Consider the following 25,303-nt stretch of genomic DNA (forward strand, 5'->3'; position numbering starts at 1 on the left):
CTAAAGATATAGGTCATCAGTTTACATCTGAAACATTATAGGAATTGAAAGTTAGTGCAGAAGGGTTTCTTTTGCCTGTTGAGAGAGACTATTTTATGCAGATGTTGGCTAGATATGGGAAGGCATTTGCATTTCAACCAAGTGAAATAGGTTGCGTGGATCCAAATGTTGTCTCTCCTATGGTCATATTTACTATGCCACATGTACCATGGAACTTGAGGCCTATTCCAGTGCCTAAAGCTTACTTGCCAAAGCTGATGGATTTGCTAAATGAAAAGATTCGCATGAAGATCTTGGAGGCTTCTTCAGCCCCGTACTCAAATCGTTGGTTTACTGTGCCCAAAAAGAATGGAGCTTTGAGATCTATTCAAGACATGCAACCGGTCAATAAAGTGACCATAAGAAATGTGGGTGCAAGTCCTATGGTTGATGAATTTGCAGATGCTTTTGCAGGGAGAGCGATTTATTCTTTGGGTGATCTTTACTCAGGTTATGATCAGTTTCAGCTTGCAATTGAAAGCAGGGATATCACAACCATGAAGACTCCTTTGGGGTTAGTACGGATGTGTACTCTCCCACAGGGTGCAACAAACTCAGTGGCACACGTGACAAATGCTATGAATAGGGTACACAGGGATTTTATACCACAATTGACTATGCCCTTCTTGGATGGTATTCCAATCAAAGGGTGTGTAGTGGATGAAAAGAATGAAGAGATGGGTGCTCATGGATGCAGACAGTTTGTTGCAAACCATATTATGAATTGTGAGAGGATTTTGATACGTCTAGAAAAGGTGCATTTAACTCTCTCTGGAAAAAATCTATCTTTGGAGTTGAAGAGGTTTTGATTGTTGGGCATATGCGTGGGCCTTATGGGTGAAGGCCATCACCAACAAAAATAGGTGGGATGATAGAATGAGAGATGTATACACGAATGTATCAGAGGTGCGTAGATTCTTGGGTGCATGTGTGTTCTATTTGATATGGATTCCTCACTTTGCACATGTAGCCGATGCTCTTTATCAGCTTCTAAGGAAAGGTCATAAATTTCATTGGGAAAGGAAGAATCAGAAAGCAATGAAGAAATTGAAGCAACTCTTAAAATCTACTCCTACGTTGAGAAAGGCTGACTATTCACATGGAAAGCCTATCATTATTACTATTGATACAAGCCCAATGGATAGGCAATTGGGCAAGATGATGAGGAAGGGCAAAGATATGCAATTCTCTTTGGTGCAAAAGTATTGACTGAACGACAGAGAAGATATCCACAAGTAAAAAGAGAATTATGGGGAATTGTGACAGCCCTTAAATGTGATAAGGAGCATTTTATGGGTGCTCATGTAGTCATTGAGACTGATTGTTTTCCGGTATTGGGTATGATTACTAGTTGTGCTACTCCGGACATTGCTATGCTCCGGTGGATTGCATACATCAAATCTTTGAACCCTGAATTTCAGCATCTTGTAGAAAGAGATAACCCAGTGCCAGACATGTTATCTGGAGCACGCTATGAGAATGAAGATGGGATGATGGATGAGGAGGAAAAAGATGACTTTCTTATGGCTGAAAATGATATTGCAAGAGTGAATTTAGCAATGCAAGGTGTTGCTACAGCATCAACAGAATCTTGGACAACAAAGAGAATACAGTTTAGATGTTTTGCATCTTGTGTAGAAGTGTCTTTGGAAGACAAATATGCAGGAGAGTGCCTAAGAATTGGTCAATATCTCAGTACATTAACAAAGAAGATGAATGGTCAGATGAGGAGTTTAAGAAGATCAAGAGGAAAGCCTATGGATTTTTTTTAAAAGATGGATACTTATGGAAACATGCTAAAAAGAAACAGGGTATGCCATTGCGAGTTTTGGGTGACAGAGCTTCACAAGTAAAAGTAATGCAAGAATTTCATGAAAGCTTGTGGGCTGGTCATAGAGGTGTTTGGGATACTTTTACAAAGATCAAAGAAAGATATTGGTGGCAGGGTATGTATAAGGATATTGCTCACTTTGTGGAAACATGTACGACATGTCAAATGTATTCAACTGTGAGACATCGGGATAGATTGCAACCCACATATCCATTGTCTCTTCATTTTAAGTGGGTGGTGGATTTGGTCACAATGCCTATAGGTCTTTGGCAAATGAGGTATCTTGTGCTTTCTCGTGAAGACTTGACTAATCAAGTGGAAGGGAAAGCTTTACGTACTAAGACAACAAATGCTATGTGTACTTTTTTCTTAGAATAGATCTTTTGTCGATATGGCTGTGTGGGAAAAATTACAACAAATAGGGGTGAGCTAGATGCAGATGAGGCTCATGATTTCTTTGCACGGTTGGGGATAAAGCTTGCTTTAACACTAGCCTATAACCCTGAAGAAATTGGCAAAAGTGAAAGAGGTCATCCACCTATTGTGAAGGCATTGGCAAAAGCATGTGGAGAGAAGGTAAAAGAGTGGTCACGATTGCTCCCTTATGCTTTGTGGGCCGACATAATAACTCATAGTACTATTACAAGATATATGCCTACAGAATTGATGTATGATCAAAAACCTATCATGCCGATAGAAGAGATGACAGTCACATGGAGTGTGCTACCTTGGGAGGAGGAGTTGAATCGAGAGGAGTTGTTGGCCTTATGCATTAGACAGTTGGAAAGAAAGTCAAAAGACATAGAGGCAGTAATTGCAAAGTTAAGGGTAGCAAGCATACTGAACAAGAAATGATTTGACAAAAGACATAGACTGAGACCAAGAACCATACAAGATGGGGATTGGGTATTGGTTTATGATAGCAGTTTAGATAACCAGCATAGTGCCTGCGTAAAGTTTCCAAAAGATGGTTTGGACCCTATGTGGTAAGATAGGTGTTTGATAATGCTACTTATGCATTAAATGAGCTGGATGGAATAGCCATCAAACTTCCGATAGCAGGGAAAAGAATCAATTTATTCAAAAGGCGGGAATCTACTACCTATGAGTTGCCAAAATTGGAAGAAAATAGTGGTCCTGATACAGTGGCTAGCCATGAAGATATGGAAGATGAAGAAGTAGAGAATATGGTTGCACAGGATGAGGAGGACTCAAAATTCGGTGACAACTAGGATTTTGGCACATACCGGAGGATGTGCAAGTTCAGAGGGGGTGGATGTCATGATGTTATGAGGACACAGTGTGAAAAAGTATGGAATGCATCATCATCTAACTTCTTTATTGATCTAGAGAGTCAATGTGATCTGAGCCATTAGTACTAGTGTAAGTTGCATGGATTATTCAAAAATACTAGATTTTTGGATAATTTTAGCCTATATTTGATATTATTTATTGTAAAAATCCGAAAAAGTTAGAAAAGCTTCTAGATTAGGATGGCATGCAAAAAGCAAGTGGTTTTTTCAACTAGTTAGAAGGTTTTTCATAAAAAAGGACAGATTGGCGAAATCGCGCGCATCGCGATCACTGTAAACAAGTTGAAAACTGCAAATTGAACTGAAAGAAGAAGAAGGAGTGATCTGGGAGATCTGTGGCCACGCCTCTTGAGGTTTTATCCCCCTTTCGAAGCCAACGGAGCCATCAGATTTGGGTTCTGAGCAGCAAAGAAAAAGTTGATTTTTCTGATCCACGTTTTTGTTCTACGAAGAAGATCCAGGAGATCTAATGCCTGGAGATTGCTTCTAAGTAGTGCAAAGATTCCAGGTTCTTTCAATACATATTGATTTAATTCATTATGATTTGTTTTTGTAGTGTTTACCACTTGGGTATTCTCTATCTTCTCTTTCATCTCCTATCTCTACTTCCTTCTACTTCTGATCCCCAGTGGATTCAATCTTTCGACAAAAACCCCTCCGACAGCGTCATTATTGGTGATGCCATAGAACAGTCGGTATTAGCGTCATTATTTGCATCGGTATCAGCGTCGCATAGAACAATCTCGGTATTAGTGTCGTTTTCAGTGTCGCTATTTGCATCGATATCAGCATCGCATTTGCGTCGGTATCATACTGATGCACATAACGACGCTGATAACGACGCTCTGCGATGCTAATAACGACACTGATAACGACGCTCTGCGATGCTAATAACGATGCCAATAACGATGCATGCAAGTAATTTTGTGGCGCTAATAGTGACAGTAATAGGGAAAAAAATTGTAGTAGGGCATTGTGTGCTTTATTTGGGCCATACAAAATAGTTTCTACACTGTGTACAATGCTCATGTAAACAAAAACGAAGTGTACTTAAATCATAACCATATACATGAAATAAATACATGATCGCATAATGAAAGCGACTGGTACAATCATGGCAAGATATCACTACTACATAGAAAATATCTACACAGATCAGGCGACCAAAAAAGAAGGATGCGTGAGCTCCAGGGATCTAAGGGTGAGCTATACATCCTCGCCATCTGAAAGCTCATCCCGCCACAAAGGAGCATCGAACGAACTTTGCAAAAAAAGAAACAACTACACATCAGTCCACCATACAATAATGCATTCTAATTAAACATGGTAACTACGGACAAGAAAGATGAGTGACTTATAGGGCCGCCGCGTCTATACAATTGGTCGATCAATGTAGTGAGACCGTGGCTCTCTGCATATCGAGTCTCAAGGCCGGTCGGATCACAATTTGTAATGGAGTACTATAAAGAAAATATAACACTAGCTGTTAGAAACATGATTGTCAGTACAAAGGATATTGCAAAAAAATAAGCAAGCAAAACAAAAGAAAAACTTACAAAGTCCTCCAGATATGTCATGTGGCCCCGCCACTCCCAAGATGATGGACCACTCTAGCCTCTAGTCGTACCCTCACCGCCTTGCACTGCTGACTCCAATGTCCTGGAGAATCTGTAGCTCCTCCCTCAGTCGCCGCCAGTTGTCCAGGTCTAGCCACTCGGGCTTTGCAGCCCCACTCTTGAGTGCCTTGCGTGCATCCCGATCGTCTGTGTGACATATATGCATGCATGCAGCCCATCATCTAGCTCGTAGAAAATCTATCTGCTGCTGTGGCTAGAACCAAAAACTCCTCATGCAAGGATGCTACTATCTAGTCCTTGCTCCCCTTCGGTATGTTTTTCCAATGATCTAAGACGTTGTGCCGAAAAACTTGTTGGCATAACTCTCTCATGCGAGCCATCACCCTCCTCCCCTCTCATCATTCATGATGATAGCTCCTTACTTATCATCGATAAGATAGGCATATACCTATCCCTTTGGGATATGCCTAAGATGGGTCCTCTCCCACCTACGACCACGCTCCTAGGCATATCCAAGAGACCCCTGTACATCTGGTGTACCGATCGCGGTAGTATCCATCGGTGTAGCACCCATAGGGGTACCACCTACAAACGGCTGAGCAAAAGCTAGAGTAACTGGAGTAGACGTCCCCACAGGTGTGACAAGGAGGTGATGCAACTCCAGCAGAACGACGAGACAGAGACACCACGTTCGTGCCTCCACAGCAACCACCTGAGCCACGCTCCCTAGAATCGCCATGAGAGCGAGGAGTAGCACTTGTATCCCATGTTGACCGCGGGCTCACTATCTCCGTATCTCTACAGCATCCCCCTAACCCTGAAGCACCCCCTTCCTCTGGCCCAAGTCTGGAGCGTCGACCTCGTCTGCTCGAAGCTGAAGCATCTGATTGCGCTAAAGTAGATCTAATAGAGCGACATGACGATGTCCAAGACAGCTCTTGGTCCGCCATGTCTTTGAATCTCACCATCTAATCTAGAGACATACATGTGAAGATATCCTGTAACTCCTCATGCTCATCCCTCGACTCATCCTAATGATCTAAGTATCCAAAAAGGTCACCTGCACAGATAAAAAATGATGTTAGCATAATCAATTTAAATCATACAAAGCACAATAATATAAATCTTAAAAAAATGATCTCACTTAAAATGGATATCTTATGTACCCTTATAAGCGATTAGTCAACGAATTGAGTAAGTGGATGCTCCAAGTATGAAGTATCATATGGTCCCATGTCAATCTCCTAACACAACTCCGCATACACTGGAAGGTCGATAGATATGTCACCACAAAAGGATGAGTCCACCTCGTTCTCAAAGAATTCTTGGACTCCTGTATTTCCATCATTGTTACCCGATGCTGGCTCCTCTACATGGTCCAAGCTTTTGGTGGCCTCCACCCCTTGCAATATCAACCCCTCTATTTGCATATTGTCCTCATCTATGCTTGGAACATCGCTTTGATCATATACTCTCGCACTTCGGGAAGCTGAAGGTATAACATACCACCATCGAGGTTGTCGAGGGTTTGGATAGAAGATTACATGCTCACAAATACGTACTACAAGAGAGATTAAACTATTGTGACATATACTATGTTGTCATAATACAATTAACAAACAAATGAGTTCATACACCTGTTCACAATAGGCAGGCAACACAAAGGTGTCACACAAATTCGTTCTTTTTTTTTCGAAATCTATTTCGAGAAATCCATATGGATCTCGTCAAACTATTGCTCCAGCTCCTTCAAGTACCACTTTGAACCACTACACATCGAATAGTATCATGGAGAAGCTACAATAATCCACCATAACAATACTTTGCAAGTTTCCAAAATACTCCATCTCATCTATAACCGTGTTTGGATCCGTTGCTTGTCGTTGGCTCTCTTGCTCGAACCTTGCCATGATACCACAGTCCATTATGGAGCGCATTTGTCAATACGCTCCACGCGAAAATGCTGTCCGCATGACCATGCTACACTATATATTTTGTATTGTATATTGAAACACTCAAATTAGTTGTCGCATATAAAATATAGATACGACAAATCCTAAACACGTCATCACCTTTGGACTACATCCCCTCGAGAATTCCCACTCCTCAATTGAGACCTCCGCCCCTTCGCGAGACACTACAGTCAAAGCTCCATGCAACCATCACGTTGACATGAACCGTAGCATCTCCTCCATGCCCTCGAGATATCGAATTGGTCGATGGCTTATACTATGTCGAAATTCAAATCGTGCTTCCTCTCGATCTTGCCTAGCTTGCTGATACCTAGCGAGTCATGTCTCCATAAAAGCATGGTGCAACATACAAAAGCGATTCACCTTCTCCTCCATTGCTGCATCTATTCTTTTTTCTAACCCATTTCCAACCACCACATCTCCGGTCAGTCTGTCATCGTTCTTCAGCGACCATAGCATGTTGTTGTCTAGATCCACTATTGGTAGCCATTGTGAAATATGCACTAGCACCTGAAACACCAGCCAACCTTTAGCCATGCTACCTTCTGGCCGAGCTCGTTGTCGCACAAAGCCTTTCAAGGTTTTCATGGAGCGCCCCAAGAAGAACATGCATCGCGTATGGATAGGTCCAGCAATCTCCACTTCATCTACAGATGCACAAGAAGGTGCATTTGTATCATGAGCATGCTGGTAGACAAGTATTTCTCAAAGAGACAGACCGTCTCCATTGCTCCCCGCCTCGCAGATTCAATAGAGGACGTCTTAATGTCCTTCTGTGAGATCCATTGCACTAAAGTTAACAACCTGTAAATGGCCTTGCGTATCTCTGGAATAAGGCATCCTGCAATCGCGATCGGTAGTACAAATTGCCACAAATGAGAAAGCATTATGAACAATGGCTACACTCCAAATAGCAAAATGCACACGCCAATTACAATCCATTCATAGTACAAACCTGACATATCTTATGCTAGTCATGGGATTTTAGCCCTGATACAATTGGTCATCTTTAGAAAATGCAGACCGAAGAGAACGCATCATACCTGTCGGAGTGTGGATAGACTTGACTATTTGCTTCACAATGCGCTCTTCTTTAGTGGACAAAACCCAAGGAGCGCGAGGTAGCTGCATGCGACCATCAGCACTCGACTGCGGCCAAAGCGCCTCCATCTTGCCTACCTCCTTCAAATCCATTCGTGCCCCTATAGTGTCTCTCTTTCCTATGATGTGGTCCCATAGCAAGCTGCCCACATTCTTGAAAATATGCATGGGATCCAACAAGTGGTTGATTTGTAAGTGGGTCCAATATGGAAACTCGTAGAAAACTGAGAACCGTCGCATTTCGTTTGGATTTGACTCCGCGTGGACCATTTTCAGCTCGTACCAGCTTGCCAAGAGAACCTTCCCTGAGTTCATGACCCTCTGGCAAGAAAGCGGTGTGTCCTTGATATACCATCTTCTTCATGGTTCGTGAACTTCGGGAGTCTAATTGTGGCCCACACAATGGACATGCATGATAACTTGAGGTAACCATACTTGTTCCAACACCTCTATCCAGTGAATACAAACTTGAACGATATAAAATATAGATATTACCAACGAGAACGGAAGCCTATTTACCTGAGCACTCTCCGAATCCTGAAAAGTCATGCATCGTCCAAATGAGAATGGCTCGCGGACCGTCGACATCATGCTTGCTCATATCTTGCACAGTGACCTCCTCCTCCCACAAAATCTTAAGCTCATTGACTAATGGACAAAGATACACGTCCATATTTTTGACTTTGTAACAGCCGGGGACGTCGTAGAAAGCCATGGAGGGATATTGTAGTTGACAAGGACTATACGCCAGACAGTGTAAGAAGTTGAGCGCAGATCGAATGGGTTCAAGCCATCCATTGCAAGACCGAGCCGAAGATTCCTTGGCTCTCGGGCAAAGCCTGAGAAGGTAGAGTCAATGTGGCTCCATGCACGTGAATCCGCTGATATTCGTTGAACTCCATCTGTGGACCTATTCTGCGCATGCCACGTTGTCAAGCTCGCCATGCTAGACGTATGAAACATGTAGTTTATGCGGGGAATAAGCGAAAAGTGTCTAAGAAATTTTTGAAGGATGGTTTGCCCTTGCAAATCCTATCGATACCTGTGAGCAACACTCTTTGGACATGTCTCCATAGTCTTGTATTCTCCTCAAAACAGTATGCAATCGTTGATACATGCATGGATGATGTTGTAGTCCATGCCAAGATTTCATAAAACATGTCGTACATCATCACGAGACTTAGGCATGGTATTTGCAAGTAGTAATATATTATATTTCAGTAACCTGAAAAAAATCATAAAACACCTTGAAAAAGCACAAATGTTTTTAATGATAGTGCCGAAAAGAAATCAACAAAGCGTACGTACAAGGTACCTGAACAACTCGATTACACTTACATCGCTCCACCTGTATTTTGCTTGCACACTTTAGGAGTGCAAGAAGTGTCTTCACACGAGATACTCAGCACCCATCATATAATGGTATGGATGCTTCCTCTCTAAGCGGATCAGAAGTCTCAACATCCATGGGAATCAATGCATCGATCATTGCCTCCATCTCAGGCTCCAAGATTGTAAGTAGGTCTGGAAGGCTGCATGTCTCCTCTAGTATTGACTGTATAGATTGGGTAGTACCTTTCAAGTGGTGGATTGGCTCAAGCACTCCATCCATCGCATGCCCACAAACTCTTCTAATTGGCCGCAAAGGGTGCACTCCTCCTTGGGACGAGACGTCACCTCCTTGGATAGAAAATTTGCCAGCCACACCCAATCTTCTTGTATATGGTATTCAATTAGCTTGCGAGTACAATGCATGATTGATATTAACTTTTCTTACCGCTTGCTGAAAATCCAAGATCGCCTGATCAATGATCTCAGATTAAAACTCGCCGAAGCGTCGTACATGTTCTATAGACAATTGACGTTTTCGTCTAATTGCCAGCTTGCATTGAGAGCAAGGACATGGGACACCCTGATTAAGGTACGCCTTACGATCTTGAACAACAAGACCTTCATCGTTTTCCATTTTGTCTACGTTACGACAAACAATTTGTTTTTGTTATCATTCTTTTTTTCTTTCTTAAATTATTTGAGAAGGGATTTCTTCTCTTGTAACTCAGCAAAAATTAACATATGTAAAGTTTGTTGAGATATCAAGCTCCACTCGTGATACGCCAGGGTGACCGTTGTGTATTTATGTCACCGACTTGTCAGTTGCAGATGCGGTTGGTACACCGCCCATGAATAATAGCTAGATGACAGCTATCCTTATCTACTCTAGTTCGTGGCTCAGTTAGTATGCCACCTTAGTTAGTTGTCTTTGATTTGAGACCCATATATAGGGTTCTTCTATTTCTTTGTATGAGACTTCTTTTTGGCTTACACAACTAAGAAGAGGAAAACTGTTTTCAGCCTCCACCCTTATGTGTATTCCCCCATTGTGCAAGCAAGAAAGCTACAAGTGAGACTCCTTCCTTCTCTCCCACAATCTTGACATGGTATCAGAGCCTTGTTTGTAGTAAGGAGCTCAAGAAAGCAAGCCAAGCTCGCAATGTTCTGGTAAGAGGAGCAGTGTTGCTTTCATTTTCTATTTTGGGAGCAGATCTCTGCAGGTAGCACAGTCGGAAATTGCAAGAGTGCATTGTCTCAGGTCGAGACGCCCTTCGCGGTGAAGCAAGAGGGCAGTATATGCTGCGGGAGAGGCCTTTAGCCCTTGGCGACCTTTTTTTTTTTTTGAGGCCATTTCGGGGCCTGTTTTGGAGGCGGAAATTTTCTGCACGCACTCAGGAAAAGGCCCAGGTTTATGCTGTGCGACCACTGTTCTACAGGTCGGTGAAAAGTTACTGTAGAAATTGCATCGTATGCTTGTGTGCAAAGACATTGGGAGTTACAGAATCATCCTTGGTTCCTCTTTGTGCAAAATCGTCACTAGGAAGTGACTGTGTGGTCAAATACCACTTTCACCAGTTTTGCATATTTGCCCTTGTGAGGGTGAAGCTGTGTTTTTTGCAGTGGCAGAATTTTTTGCAGTGTTCTGTAATGGCGTCTGATTCTCTTTCACAGATTGTAACTGAAAAGCTTGACAAGAACAACTTCCAAGCATGGAAGTTTAGAATGACGAATTTCCTTATCGAAAAAGGATATTGGGAATTTGTTGCAGGAAATGAAGAAGAACCAGTTCTTCCTGATGTTCCCAATCAACAACAAATGCAGGCATTTAAAGCATGGCATGAGAGAGCCAGGAAAGTTATGTACTGACTGTCTATCAGTATTTCAGACTCTATGATTGTGCATATTCAGGATGCAAATACGCCAAAGGAGGCATGGGATACTTTGTCAAAAATGTATAGCACAAATACGCAAGCCAGGAAAATGCAACTCAAGCAAGAGTTGCATAATGTGCAAAGAGAAAGTATGAGCATCAATGACTACCACATGAAGGTGAAGAAGATTGCAGATGCACTTGCTTCCAGTGGGTCGCCAATGGAAGATGATGATTTAGTTTCTGTGACCTTGAATGGTCTAGGAAAGGATTATGCACAGTTTCGGACATCCATTTCAGTTCGTGAAAGATTTTCTGATTTTGAGGAGTTGATTGCTCTTCTAATTTCTGAGGAACAGAGAAATGGTGGTGCATCTTCTTCAGGAGGAACTTCAAAAGAAACTGTCTTCTACTCAAATGCTGGAAGAGGTAGAGGCAGAGGTAGAGGAGGCCGATTTGGAGGCCGTGGTAGAAATCAAAATATGCAGCAAACTCAAGAAAACTAGTCCTATGGAGGAGGACATGGTAACTCTAGAGGCAGGGGGAGCCAAAGAGGTCATGGTGGATGGCAAAGAGCCCAAAATGCAAACAGCAATGTTGAATGCTACTACTATGGTAAAATGGGTCATATGGCTAAAGACTGCTATAAAAAGCAGAATGACATCATGAATGGGAAATTGCAACAAGGGAATTATGCATCTTCTAGTAGACAGGGTGATGACAGAAATGAGCATTTGTTTATGGTGCAGCACTTGAACAATTCTGTGACAAGTGCAGAAGAAAGCAACGATGTGTGGTATATTGACTCAGGTGCATCAAACCACATGACAAGTCATGCAGAATGGATGGAGAATGCAAGGAAAATGGAAAAACCAGGATTTATGGAGACTGGTGATGATACTGCACATCCTATTATGCAGATTGAAAATTTTCCTTTGTCTATGCAGGATGGGAAAAAGAAATACATGTCTGATGTATTTCATGTCCTGAATATCACCAAGAATCTCATTTCTGTTGGTCAAATGATTGAGCAGGGCTTGCAGGTCAGATTTAATCCTCATGGAATTGAGTGCAGCAATGTTTGCACATGGGACCGGTGTAGTTGCAGATATTGATATTTGGCATAAACGCATTGGTCATGTTAATGTACAACGACTTAAATCAATGCAGGCCCAAAACATTGTTGCAGGATTGCCTAAATTCAAGGTTGCAGAAATGCATAAGGTATGTGAAGCCTGTCAGTTTGGAAAACAGGCAAGGAAACCATTTCCTAGACATGTTCAAGAGAGTAAGAAGCCATTGGAATTGATCCACTCTGATGTGTGGACTACTAAAGCTGCATCTCTTGGAGGCTGTCATTATTTTGTCACTTTTATTGATGACTATAGCAGAAAAGTTTGGGTGTATTTTATGAAAAAGAAAAGTGAAGTTTTTGGGCATTTCAAAACTCTTAAAGCTATGGTTGAAAAAGAAACAGGCCTGCAAATAAAATGCCTAAGGTCAGATGGAGGGGGAGAGTACCTCTCAAATGAGTTTGCAAGGTTCTTGCAGGAGCATGGCATAAAGCAGCAATATTCATGCAGTCATACCCCACAACAAAATGGAATTGCAGAAAGGAAAAACAGGCATATTGGAGAGGTATCTCGTGCCATGCTCAATGAAAAAGACGTGCCAGATTTTTATTGGGCTGAGGTAGTTGCTACAGCAGTCTACATAATGAACAGGACTCCCACTGCAGCAATACATGGGATGACTCTAGAGGAGAGGTATACTGATAGGAAACCAGATATTTTTCATTTAAAAATTTTTTGTTGCATTGCCTATGTACATGTGCTAGATGAGTTGAGATCCAAGTTGGATCCAAAAGCTGAGAAGTGCATCTTTATTGGTTACTCTCTGCAACAAAAAGGGTATAGATGTTATAACCCTTCTACTCGTAAGTTTACAGTGAGCAGAGATATTATTTTTTATGAGATGAGTAGCTGGTATAAAACAGTAAATGTGATTGATGATGTAGATGCACAAAATGGTAATGCTGCACAGATTTCACAACAGCAGTCACAAAATATTAGTGGACCTGGAGCGTCCTCTAGTAGTGGTTCACATTCTTCGCCATGGACAGGCAGATTGAGATCAGGAGAATCTTCTCAAAGCAATGCAGATAGTGGTATGCAGGTATCACGAAAAGGAAAAGAGAAGGTTGATCAGCCCATGTTTGATGTGAATGCAGGTCACTCTTACGTGGATGGTGAATCCAGTGGCTCAGAACAGAGCATTGATGATGAGTTGGGTATTCCTTCTATTGTTACACCTGGAGTAAGGAAGACCAGGGATGTTTTGAGAGCATCTGGGAGTGAACCTACTTTGCGCAGGTCTACGAGAGCTAGGTATCCCGTGGATAGGCTGAAATATGATGGATTTACAGCCATTCACTATGCATATATGGTCAAAGTGATACAGGAACCATAACCCACTTCTTTTGAGCAAGCCATGGGAAAAGAAAAATGGGAGAAAGCCATGGATAAAGAAATGGATGCCTTGGAAGCAAATGCTACATGGGAATTGGTACCTTTGCCTAAAGGTAAGAATGCAATTGGCTGTAAGTGGGTTTATAAAGTGAAGCACAATGCAGATGGTTTTGTGAACAGATACAAGGCAAGATTAGTAGTCAAGGGGTATGCACAAACATATGGCATTGACTATGAAGAAACATTTAGTCCGGTTGCAAGGATGGCAACCGTAAGAGCAGTCATTGCTATGGCTGCATCAAAGGGATGGTCTTTACATCAGATGGATGTAAAGAATGCCTTCTTGCATGGTGATTTGCAAGAAGAGGTCTATATGGAGCAGCCACCAGGTTATGTGCATGCTGTTCATCCTGAGTTTGTTTACAGGTTGAAGAAAGCCTTGTATGGCTTGAAGCAAGCACCTAGAGCATGGTCTGACAAGATAGGACAGTATCTTGTCACTATTGGCTTTCAGATTTCCAAGGCAGATTTCTCACTTTATGTGAGAAAAACAAAGAAATGTATTATGCTACTTGTCATTTATGTTGATGATTTGATTATGACAGGTGACAGTGATGAAGATATCCTTCATGTGAAAATGCTATTGAAGCAGAAGTTTGAGATGAAGGATTTGGGAGAGCTGCGTTATTTCTTGGGCATTGAGGTGATTAGGTCACCAAGTGGGATACAGCTCTTGCAGAGGCAGTATGGATTGGACATGCTGTCCAAATATGTGATGACAGGTTGTAAGCCTATTTCAGTTCCTTTGGAGCAGAATGTGAAGCTGAGCGCAGATGCAGGTGAGCTTCTGGAAGACCCTACTATGTACAGACGCATAGTAGGAAGCTTGATTTATATGACTATTACCAGGTCAGATTTGAGCTATGTTGTTGGATTGGTAAGTCAGTTTATGCAGGCTCCAAGGAAACTGCATTTGGATGCGGCTAGACGCATACTCAGGTATGTGAAGTCCACATTGCAGTATGGACTCTTTTATGAGACTGGGGTCCAAATACAGTTGCATGGATACACTGATGCTGATTGGGCTGGTAGCATTTCTGATAGACGATCTACCAGTGATATGTGTTCTCTTTTGGGAGTCATTAGGGGAGTTTTGAGGTCTCGAAAATGCCCTGTAAGAGATCCTAGAGAGAGAAAACAATTTACGAAATAAAATCATTTTATAGAATTTTTAAAAGGTTTATATTTTGGTAAGTTAAAATATCAAAATTCGTTAATAAGTCATTGTCGTGATATTCTCGTGGTCACATCAAACCTAGAAATCTAGGTCGCCATAAAGTTGGCAAGGTTGCCATAATGAAGATCTTACCTCTCCTCATTAAAGTGAAAAGTAATATTCAATTTGAATTTTGGTGGATACTCGATTGCCTCCCTCCATCGTTTCTCCATCGTTTCTCTCTTCTTTTTTTCTCCTCCTTATTAGTCTCTTCTTTGTTTTCGTTCTTGCTTCTAATCATATCCTTAGCTATGGATCAATCACCCAATGATCTCTGTAACTCAGCTATGGATCAATCATCTAATGATCTCTGTAGCTCTCATAAAAGACCTCTCTATCATCTTCATATTGAGTTGGACAGTGAGTATGAACCGATAAGAAAGAGAACAAAATCTATCACGGTTACAGAGTCTATGAAACATATACTGAGGTTTGAAGGAAAGAAGAATATTGATCTTTGGTTAGATGGAAAGCTATATCCCAAAGATCCTAGCAGAAATAGCACTCCTCCTTTCTATAATAGCTCGTCATTAATGAGGTTTATTGGCGATGGCTACAATGGATTTTTAGGTTATACACTTAATCTTGTTGCAGAAAAGGATATCCTTGGACTAGAGAATCATCTTTTGATGAAACACAATATAGAGTTGTTGCAGAAGCTAGAGGATTGTCAACAAAAAATTCATTCATTGGAAAAGCGTATCAAAGCTTATCAACAAAAGCAAACTTTATTAGGCCTTCGAAATCGACAAAGAGCTCTTAAAAATATTGAGAATCTCAAACGAGGAGGAGGAGGCTGTGGTAAAAGAATCCAAGCAGCAAGGTATATTTTTTTTCACTTGAAAAATCTTAAATATGGCTTTATTTAAACTACTTGCATTGATTTGTGATGTTAATTTTGCTTAGATCTCTTCTACAACCAAATGCAAGTGAAAGAGATTCTTTAAAAGCAGCTCAGTTTTATTATCATCTTCTTCCTTCAGTGGTTTCAAAGGATATTTTGGAGAAGAAGAAATTTAAAAAGGCAAAGAAACAATGCTTGGAGTCATTTGTGAAGGATCATTCTTTGGATTCTGAGTTAGTACAGAAGACACTGGATAGTATTGGTATCAGTCGAGATGCTTATATGCAACTTTTCCAACTTTTACAATCAAATATGAAGCAAGGACAGGTACACAATTGCATACTTCCGAAACCATTTGTGGTTAGGACTATCAGACAGAGAGTTAATAACAAAGTGATGGAGATTCTAGGTGAGCCTTTTCATATCAAGGCTAGCTTCAAGGGCAAGAAAAAGGAGGTTACATTCAATGAATTTAACAATATTTTCCTTGACTTGCCCACCCTACAATGCTTAATGATCAGATTTTATGACTTGTCAGTAGTTGAGGCACAGGGAGTGGCTAGATTTGTGATTAAACTTGATGAAAGTGAGATTCTGAAATGTAAAAAATTGGAGAGAATCTCTATCACCTTGATGAATAGAGCACTTTCGTCAAGTCATTGCAATCACTCAACATCATTTAGTGTTCAATCTGAATATAACATCTGGTGGCTAGGAGCATTTGAGGTAGATACTGAGAATTTTGATATACTATATTGGGTTTTTCATCAAACATCAATACCTAATGTTATTCAAAGGCAACAAGCAGGAGAAGAGCTATTTGTTGAAGGATTAGGGAACTACAGGATTGAGTGGCACATAGCTGGTGACCTAAAGACACTCAAATGTATGTATAATGTATCAAAGGGAGCTAACTCGAGATCTCCTTGCTTATACTGCATGTCACCAGCTGTAGAGTTAAACTCAAGCAATTGGAATAGAGCTCCCTCTAGGCACAATAAGGATCCACAGTTTAAACCAGTCTTGGACATTCCTTTAGCGAATGCCCATATTTGTACACTTCATGCACTTTGCAGGATAATCGAAAAGCTTGTTCATCTCTATATAGGATTTGCATGGAAGTTGAAGCCATTATCAACTAGAACAGATGCTATAACAAAGGTTGAAAAAGTTCTCTCTGCAATTGGTTTGCATGGTGGCAATGTTGTTATTGAACCAGATCTTCAAAAGTCTAAGGATGGTAATTGTGTCCCAAAAAAACCATCTATTGGTGGAGTGAAGGCTAGAAGGTTTCTAGGCTTTCATGGGAGACTTGGCAAGATAAACTCGAGAAATGGTGGCTCAACTATTAAATTTAATCAGTGGAAATCCCTACATAATGCAGTTAAGGATCACACTGATAATGGACAAGCTCGAAATAGAAAAGCTAAAGTTTGGGAAACACTAGACAAAGTGTTTTTTTATTGTGATAAGACTGAATGGAATGACGATGATCTCAAAGACTTTAAAAACCAATTGAACCTTTTCAAAAAGGCGATGACAGAAGCTTGGGGTGATCAACACTTTACTCACTATATGGTAAGAAGTTTGTATATGTTTGTTTCTTCATTGTCGAACTCATATAATGTTTTTTAATAACTTTCCTTATTTGTTGACTATGCAGCATATTCTATACAACCATGCTCCATACTTTATTAAACAATATGGATCTCTATCTATCTGGTCAACCCAAGGTATGGAAAAATCACATTATCAAGCAAGAACAAAATATTTCAGACATACAAGACATGGAGGTGGAAGACACAAAGCCAACAGTTTATTAGAGGTCTTTCAATGGTTCTATCGACAAATTTGGCATAAATTCAAGCTTAAAGATACAACCACATCAAGCAATACATCATCTTTAGCAAGGACTATACAAATTGTTACCCAAAGAAGAAAAGATAGATATTTAAATTCTTGCGCAAAGCAAAGATTTACAGAATGGTTACAAACCAAACAAAGAGTTGGGAAAAGATGGGTTTCAAGAAACCCTTAATCTTTGGCATCTTCTAGTCTGATTGTGTTGCAGAAGAGTCCTTAGTTTCAGGCACCTCAACAGGGCCTTCAGTGGAGTCCTTGGTTTCAGGTAGCTCGACAGGGCCTCTAGAGGAATCTTTTGTTTCATCCCACTCAATAAGACCTCTGTATTTCAAAAACTCTTGTTTTCGATAGCCCGGAAGAAGCTTCAAATTCTTACTATCTCCTACATAAGAGAGCAAATAGGAGCCAAGAACTCCAAAATATCCAGCTCTAGAACCACTGTATCCAGGCATAAAGCCAAAAACTCTTATGGCTTCTTCCTTCTCCACCAAAATGATCTTGTCCAAACCTCTGCTGAAAACTTGAGATCCAATAACCTTTGAGATAGCTCTCAAAGCCATCATTGGTAGACTTGGAGAGCTTGACAATCTACTATGATATATTACAATTGTTTGATTGTTTAAGTTTCCAATATAATGGCCAAGGCTTTGATTTTTTCCAAGCTTCATTGGCCTAGAGCCCTTGGCCCTTCCAAGAAAGTTGTCCAGATCTTCAATCTCAATCTATAGAACAAACCACAACAGTACAAGATATAAGATATTTATCTATAATGCATAATAAAGTCTAACATAAACTCAATGGGTAACTTCGAATTATATTTCATACCTTAGGGTGTTCATCTTCTTCAAGAAGACTATCATCATAAAGATTTATTGAACTCTTGGGCTTCTCATCTGATGGTGACTTCAATCTCTCTTCATACCCTACATCATCAATATGAAGTTTCTTCTGGACTTGCAAGAACTCTTCTTCTGTAGGTAGCCCCCCCTTTTCGTATTCTATGATCTGATTAATACATGTATGTAAGGCTATAGAGCTATCTTGGAAATTCTCTCCCTCAACATCAAGACTTGCTAGTGGTTCTTGTTCATAACCTATAAAATTCATGTCATTTTTGCCCCAACCTGCAAGGATTGCTAAGCAATAATCTTCTCTAAGATCAAAAAGATGTTGAATATCATTTAGCAACACATATCTCTTCTTGTTGATAAGATAAGTGGGAAATGTTGGAACACAGGCAAGAGGACCTTCTTCATCAACCTGTGCACTTGGCTCAATCTCCTTTTCTTCCACCATTGTGATATTGTCACTCTTGAATAAACCTACATCAAAACCTTGGACAAGTTGATTCTCAACATCTTCTTGGAACATCTCCTCCTTCTCTTCGACCTCCTTATCCATACTTGCAATATCCTCTAGCTTTCTCTGTTGGTCTATATCTGGAGAAGAATTTTCCATGTACTGAAGATACACAATAAATCCAACGTCCTTGTGGATTAGAAGGCATTGGTGTTGATACCTGTGGAAAGGGCAACATGTTTCTTTCTTTCTGAATTCCTCATCAATGAGGTTGAACCTGCCGAGCAAAGTTGACCTGGATGTATTGGTGGCTCCCATGACATCACTATAATGAACAAATCCATTGACTTCCAAACCTTGCACATGTCTATCATAAAAACATCTGTACTCCTTAAGTTTATCATCAAGATCCTCTAATAACTCCTTCAAATCAAAAGGAACATTGAAAATTTCCCTGATATAGCAAAACTTGGAAGAATTTCCAGTGATGTGTAAAAAATCAAAGAGCCTATCATCAGATGTCTCAATTATCTCCTCCTCATCCATTCCTTCCAGAGATAGCTTCCTCTTTGTCATTTTGACCAGAAAAATATTTATCCCTGAAAAAAAAAGCAGAAAAGAACCAATATCCAATAAAACAAGATGATATCATGGAAAAAGGCCCCAACATTGATTTTCCAAGACAAAAAAATCAAAACAGGAGAATTTTTTTAGTTGACCGGTGAAACGCGAAAATTCAAGTGTGTAAGGCAAATGCCTAAGAAGGAATCGCGTTTCATCAGACACTAGCTTGAAGACAAAAATTATTCTAAAATGTGGCCGGTGAAACGCGATACTAAGAAAAATATCATCAACAGAGACATTGTCTCGCGTTTTACTTGTCAAAAATTGCAAATGAAGAAAAGAAACATGAACAATAAATAAATTCTATGAAAACACACAAATTGATGATATAATCATTTTTGGAAAAGATATGCTGCATTTGAAAGATAGAAAGCACATAACATCTTTAATTGTTTAAGTGTTATAAAACATTCTTTCTATATTAATCAAATTTATTTTGTTAAAATGCTTGTAATAAAAAAAATTGTTACCTATCAAAGATTGTTGAACTGCTCTCCACACAGGATGCAAGGACCTTGAAGGGAAGTCGAGACAAAATTTTGGCAGAGAAGAAGACAATGTCGGAGAAATGGGTTTGAAATGCTTTTATATCGACCGTTAAGCATGTGGTGATAGTTCCAACGAAAAAGTTTGTGTAATAATGGAAATACACGTGTGTGACTTAACACAGCGTAATAAACTCCTCAGAAGACGTGCGCATTCTCTTTTTCCAAAAATACGTTTTACGTGTGTTAAATAACCCTTTTCCAAGTAAATAAAAAGTTCCGATAAGCGAGGGTACGTCACACGTGTGTTATTAACACTTTGCGAAGAACGTTGAGTCCATGCAAATTCACCGCCTTCAGCTTTCATCGCATTTCATCGCTACTCCATCTTTGTTTTTGGTGTTCCTTCCAATCTCCACGCATTTCCTTCCAATCTCCAAGCATTTCACTGCTTCCCCAACAAAGCAAACCTTCAAGCATATTGTCATCTTTAGGCTGAAATTGTGAAGAACAAGCTAAGAAGAAGGTATGGTTTCTGCATCTTGCTTTTCAATAACAAGCTCCATTCAATGCATTGTTTCGATATTTTTCCTTAATCCTTTATGTTATTATTAGCTCATGACCACTACAAAAGAATTTTTTCCACAGTGAAAGCATTCCTTAATATTGTGGATATTTAAGAAAATCTTACTGTGATCTGCATGAGCTATCTGAAATCCATGCTGCTGTAAATAATTACTTATCTGAGAATTCCATGCTCTCGGTGACTGTTTCTTTCCTCCCTAATTCTTTGGGTATTTTAAGTAATCTTAAAAGCTTTCCTTGGTCAATTTTTATGCTATTCATGAGCTGTCCGGTGAAACGCGAAAATAAGGTACTTCAAGCAGGTTTCCTGGCTTAAATTCGCGTTTCACTGGACACAATGGACAACAAGTCCGGTGAAACGCGAAAAGAAGCAGCTGCAAGGAGGCCCCCCTGCTTGACACTCGCGTTTCACTAGACAGCTCGAGAAAAATTCAGCTGATACGAGAAAACGCCATGCAGCATAGATAACTCTTGTCTGGGACTTGCATTTTGCTTTACATGCTGGAGAATAAGTAACATATGTTTTTTTGGCAGATGGCTAGGACTAAGGCAACAGCAAGAAAACAGAAGATTGATCCTAGGGATTTAGCATCAAAGATTCATCAGTCTTCAAAGCCTCAGAAGCTGTCTAGAAAGTCAAAGCCAAGGAGAAGGTTTTCTCAAAATGTCAGGTGTCTAAGGGAGATTAGGAAGGCAGTAAATGCTCTTGACAATGCAATTCCAAAGTTGTCTTTTCAGAGGCTTGTTAGGGAAATTTGTGACAGATATAGTTTGGATAGTTTCAGATGGACAAGAACAGCTCTTAATTGTATACAAGAAGCCACAGAGGATTTTCTAATTGAGTTTTTCCAAGATGCCTACATTTGTGCTGCTCATGCTCATAGGCTCACACTCATGGACAAGGACATGGTAATTCTTAGGAGGCTAAGATATAGATTTTCAAAGGTCCTTGAGCCAATTCCCCTCACTGATATGAAGACATTTAATATCCTTAATGTGCCCCCAGCTAGAAGAAAGAAAGATGATTCTGGTGTCAGGGTTGAGGATGTCACCCATGAGAAGGATACAAGGCAACATGAAAAAGAGGAGAAGGCTAAAGAGGAACAAGCAGATAAATGGAGAGAGTATAGGAGGCAAAGGGTTGAAGAAAGGGAAATAGACCAACTAGAGTCCTTTGAAAATGAGCTAGCCACCCTTCTTGAAGCAACTAATCCAAAAGGATTCAGTGTGTTTTGTTTCTTACCTGGTGACTTAGGCAAAAGAACTGAGGTTATCTCCTTTGATGCTGCATGTGTTCAGATTCTTAAGGATAAAAGAAGAGAAGTAAATGACAGTCTTATTCTTGCTGGCCTAAGGTATGTCCATCCATAATTACTTATACTTTTTGATATTTTTTTAGCAATAAGATTTTTCTTGTTTATACTCACTATTTCTATGCCTTTTCTAGGTGTATAATGCATGAGTTTCCTTTGGATATACAACAAAAAATTGAGGTTTTTGATCCATCTATCTCATTCTTTATGAGGAATGAGCTTGATGCAAGTTTTATTGAGCACTGGCTCAATTTGATTGACTTCGATACTTTGGAGCTGCTTATAATTCCATATAATGAAAAGTAAGTGATTCAATATTCTATTAGAGTTTTTGAGATTTTATCCTACTAATTTGTTGAGATATGATTGCTTTTAGTTCTCATTGGAGCTTGATTGCAATAGACCTTGTGGATAAGCAATGCTTTTTAATCAACTCTATGAAAGGAAGCCATGGAAATGCTAAATTGTAAGTTATATTATCCAAGGGCTCCTTGATATTTCAATTCTTTTTTTTGTAAGTACTCTAAATTTCAACATATTTTATATACAGAGGTGCCAAAAGATTAATTGAAGAGCTAGAGAAAAGACCCCCTATGCCATCTGATTTGCTTGCAACAATGCAATATAGACAAGTTGCAGTAAGTTATTCATTAAAATAATTGAAACATGAGTTTGTTCTATGAACTACCATTCGTCCTCTTTATAGTTTTACTTTGTGTTGGTGGTTGCAGTGTCCCCATCAGGATGATAGCCATTCTTGTGGCTGGAGGGTGATTGCAAATGCTAGAAGAATGGTTAACTTTGTTTATCTTAATGATGATAAACATGTAAAGGTAATATGAAAGATGCTAAACTTTAAGATAGATATTAATTGAAAATAGTCCATTGATGATAAAAATATAGTCTATTGTAAGAACAATAATGAACTAAAACTCTTTTTTCTATAAATGTGTGACAGTTTTCGAAGGATTGCTATACATCTGAGCATATTTGGTACATCAGAGCAAAGCTCTTGAAGTATATGATAATCAATTGTATACAACCAACAACAGAGATTGGTGGGGATTTGCACCATGAAGGAGATGTGGTGCCTATAACCACGGAAGGCAAATCCACAGCTTCAACACCTTCTATACCCAAGACATCAAAGAAAGGCAAAAGGACTCCTAGAAAGGATAGTTCTCCAAAAAAGAAATAGCTTTGCCATATCGCCTTGTAGGCCTTCATATATAGAAATTTGCCCTTCAGCCCTTGTATATCTCATAGAGATGGCAGATAGACATCTGCTACAAAATTTGTACATGTATTTTATATTGATAGTAAAGATATCTTTTCTTGAATGTCATTGCAGTGTATTTTATTTTCTCTCCTTTTCGATATCTGCAAAAAATAAATTACAAATGTTTGTTAGTTAGAAAGTGAGATCTTGATATACATCTAAGTAGATATAATATGATGTGAAAACTTACTCGTTTCTTGTCAAGTTGGAATACAAAGGAGCATGGTAGTTCAATGTCTTCATTTTGTAAATCCATCCTCACTTGATGTAGCGTACATGATTTTCTGATCTTTAAGATTGCAATAATATACTCGTTGAACCAAATATCAAGATCCACAATAGGATCCTTGCTGAAATCATTAAGATTCTGGTCTAAAGCAACTAGACTACTACCAACAAAATGCCATCGACTATAGTAAAAGCTAAGGATAAAATTTTGAGTAGCAATCATATATTTACAAGCTATAGAGTCTTGATCTATCTTACATATAATTTTTCCTTCTGTCCTTGTATCCCATCCTTCATCAACAAATTGTATGATATGATCATATGTTAGTCTCTTCACTGAAAGCATGGTTTTTGTTATTCTTATCTCCATATTAGAGAAGAAATCAATAAATATATTAATAGGCATAAATAAAGTAACTTTGCTTAGCCTACTTGAGATATTAGATTTTAGTGCTTTCTGGATCTCAGAAAATATCTTACATCTATAGCCCTCACTAGTAGCTGGACTTGGCAAAGGCCACTCAAAGCTTGAAAAATCTGGCAAAGGAAGGAGTTTTATTGATCCCCATTGGCAACACCGCATAGGAATAACATAAGAATGGTCATAAAAGAATATTCCATTCTCTGCAAGCTCTGTCTTCTTTCTACCTCTATACATTTCTTCTCCAATTGAACCATGTATAACATCAATAACATCAATAATAGATTCCACTGGTTGCCATTCCTCAAGATTAGAGGGATAGACATCTACAAGACAAACAAATATTATAATGGAAAAACCTAAACCATGTTTAAGAAAGGAAAAACTTTAAGAATCAAATTCTTACAATTTGGTCTATGCATTGGAAGCTTTGAAGATCCAGGTTTCAAACACAGCTCTCTATGCATGAACACATGTTGCACTAGTACCTCTTTGATACTATTCTTATTTGCTCCAAGCTTAAAATCTCGGATTCTGCCCTTCCAAGCAGAGATAAACGAGCTCTCATGTCTTTGCCTTTTTCCACGTTTTGCTTGTTGCATGGTGATCCAACTACCTTTGCTAATGATAGTAGGAATCCATCTTCCATCAGTTTGGAATGAGTTAAACACTGATATGGATGTGATTTGGGAGCTTGGACGCCTTGTTGAAGGTCGAATTTCTGTATCCATGGTAGAAGAGAGAGATACATGCACACAGAGAGAGAGAGAGAGAGAGAGAGAGAGAGAGAGGACTAGGCTATCATAACGGAGGGAAAAACAATAGAGGAATAAAAGAAACGAGGGAAAAAACTGAGCGCCATGCTTTTCACCAATTTGAATTTCGATTACATCAGTCATTATCATTAATCTAGAAACATCATTAAATAAAAGTAGCCGAGACTCTATGCCATTAATGCAAAATATGTCATAATCACGAATATAAGAGACTAAAAATACATAATAAAAATACAAATTCGTAATATTATCATATTTATATATTTTTGTAAAATGATTTTTTATTTTTTTTAAATTAAAAGTTCCGTTACGGAGGCTTTGCTCTTATTGGTCTAGAGCACTCTCTCTCCACATCCTAAAAGGCATTTTCGAGACCTCAAAACTCCCCTAATGGCTACAGTCACTTGGAGCAGCAAGAAACAACCTACAGTTGCCTTGTCCAGCACAGAGGCTGAGTACAGGGGTGCAGCAATGGCTGCATGTGAGGTAGCTTGGTTGCATAAGCTACTTTATGATATGCATCAGCCTACAAATGGGCCAGTTGTCATTTATTGTGACAACATGAGTAGTATACACTTGGCAAATAACCCAGTCTATCATGCTAGAACAAAGCACATTGAGGTGCATTATCACTATGTGCGGGAGAGGGTTTTACTAGGTCTTATTAATCTAGTTTATGTCAGCACAGAGGATCAGGTAGCTGACATATTCACGAAGGCATTGGACGTAGAGAAGCTGCGCAAGTTCAGAGACCTGCTTGGCGTGCAGGAATTGGAATTGAGCTCGAGGGGGAGTGTTGAGATATC

The 25,303-nt window shown here is 39.6% G+C and overlaps 1 protein-coding gene across 1 annotated transcript; it reads left to right on the plus strand.

Annotated features, from left to right (window-relative positions):
• Positions 1 to 22,175: 22,175 nt before the first annotated feature.
• On the plus strand, positions 22,176 to 23,085 carry LOC148014582 (uncharacterized). Its single transcript, XM_087666171.1, has 4 exons — positions 22,176 to 22,259; positions 22,344 to 22,431; positions 22,525 to 22,626; positions 22,752 to 23,085. The coding sequence occupies exons 1-4, from the start codon at positions 22,231 to 22,233 to the stop codon at positions 22,989 to 22,991; spliced, it is 459 nt and encodes a 152-aa protein (XP_087522297.1). The 5' UTR covers positions 22,176 to 22,230; the 3' UTR covers positions 22,992 to 23,085.
• The last annotated feature ends 2,218 nt before the right edge of the window (positions 23,086 to 25,303 follow it).

The sequence above is a fragment of the Lygodium microphyllum genome, chromosome 25, assembly GCF_053477565.2.
Source record: "Lygodium microphyllum isolate KBCC chromosome 25, Lygodium_microphyllum_v1.1.10, whole genome shotgun sequence".
Taxonomy (NCBI): Eukaryota; Viridiplantae; Streptophyta; class Polypodiopsida; order Schizaeales; family Lygodiaceae; genus Lygodium; species Lygodium microphyllum.

Bases quoted from the DNA above. Each gene is read 5' to 3' on its own strand.
- LOC148014582 (XM_087666171.1), top strand. From the start codon at position 22,231: ATGAAAGGAAGCCATGGAAATGCTAAATT. The intron at 22,260-22,343 runs GTAAGTTATATT...TTTTATATACAG, and splicing joins AGCCATGGAAATGCTAAATT to AGGTGCCAAAAGATTAATTG. The intron at 22,432-22,524 runs GTAAGTTATTCA...TGGTGGTTGCAG, and splicing joins TGCAATATAGACAAGTTGCA to TGTCCCCATCAGGATGATAG.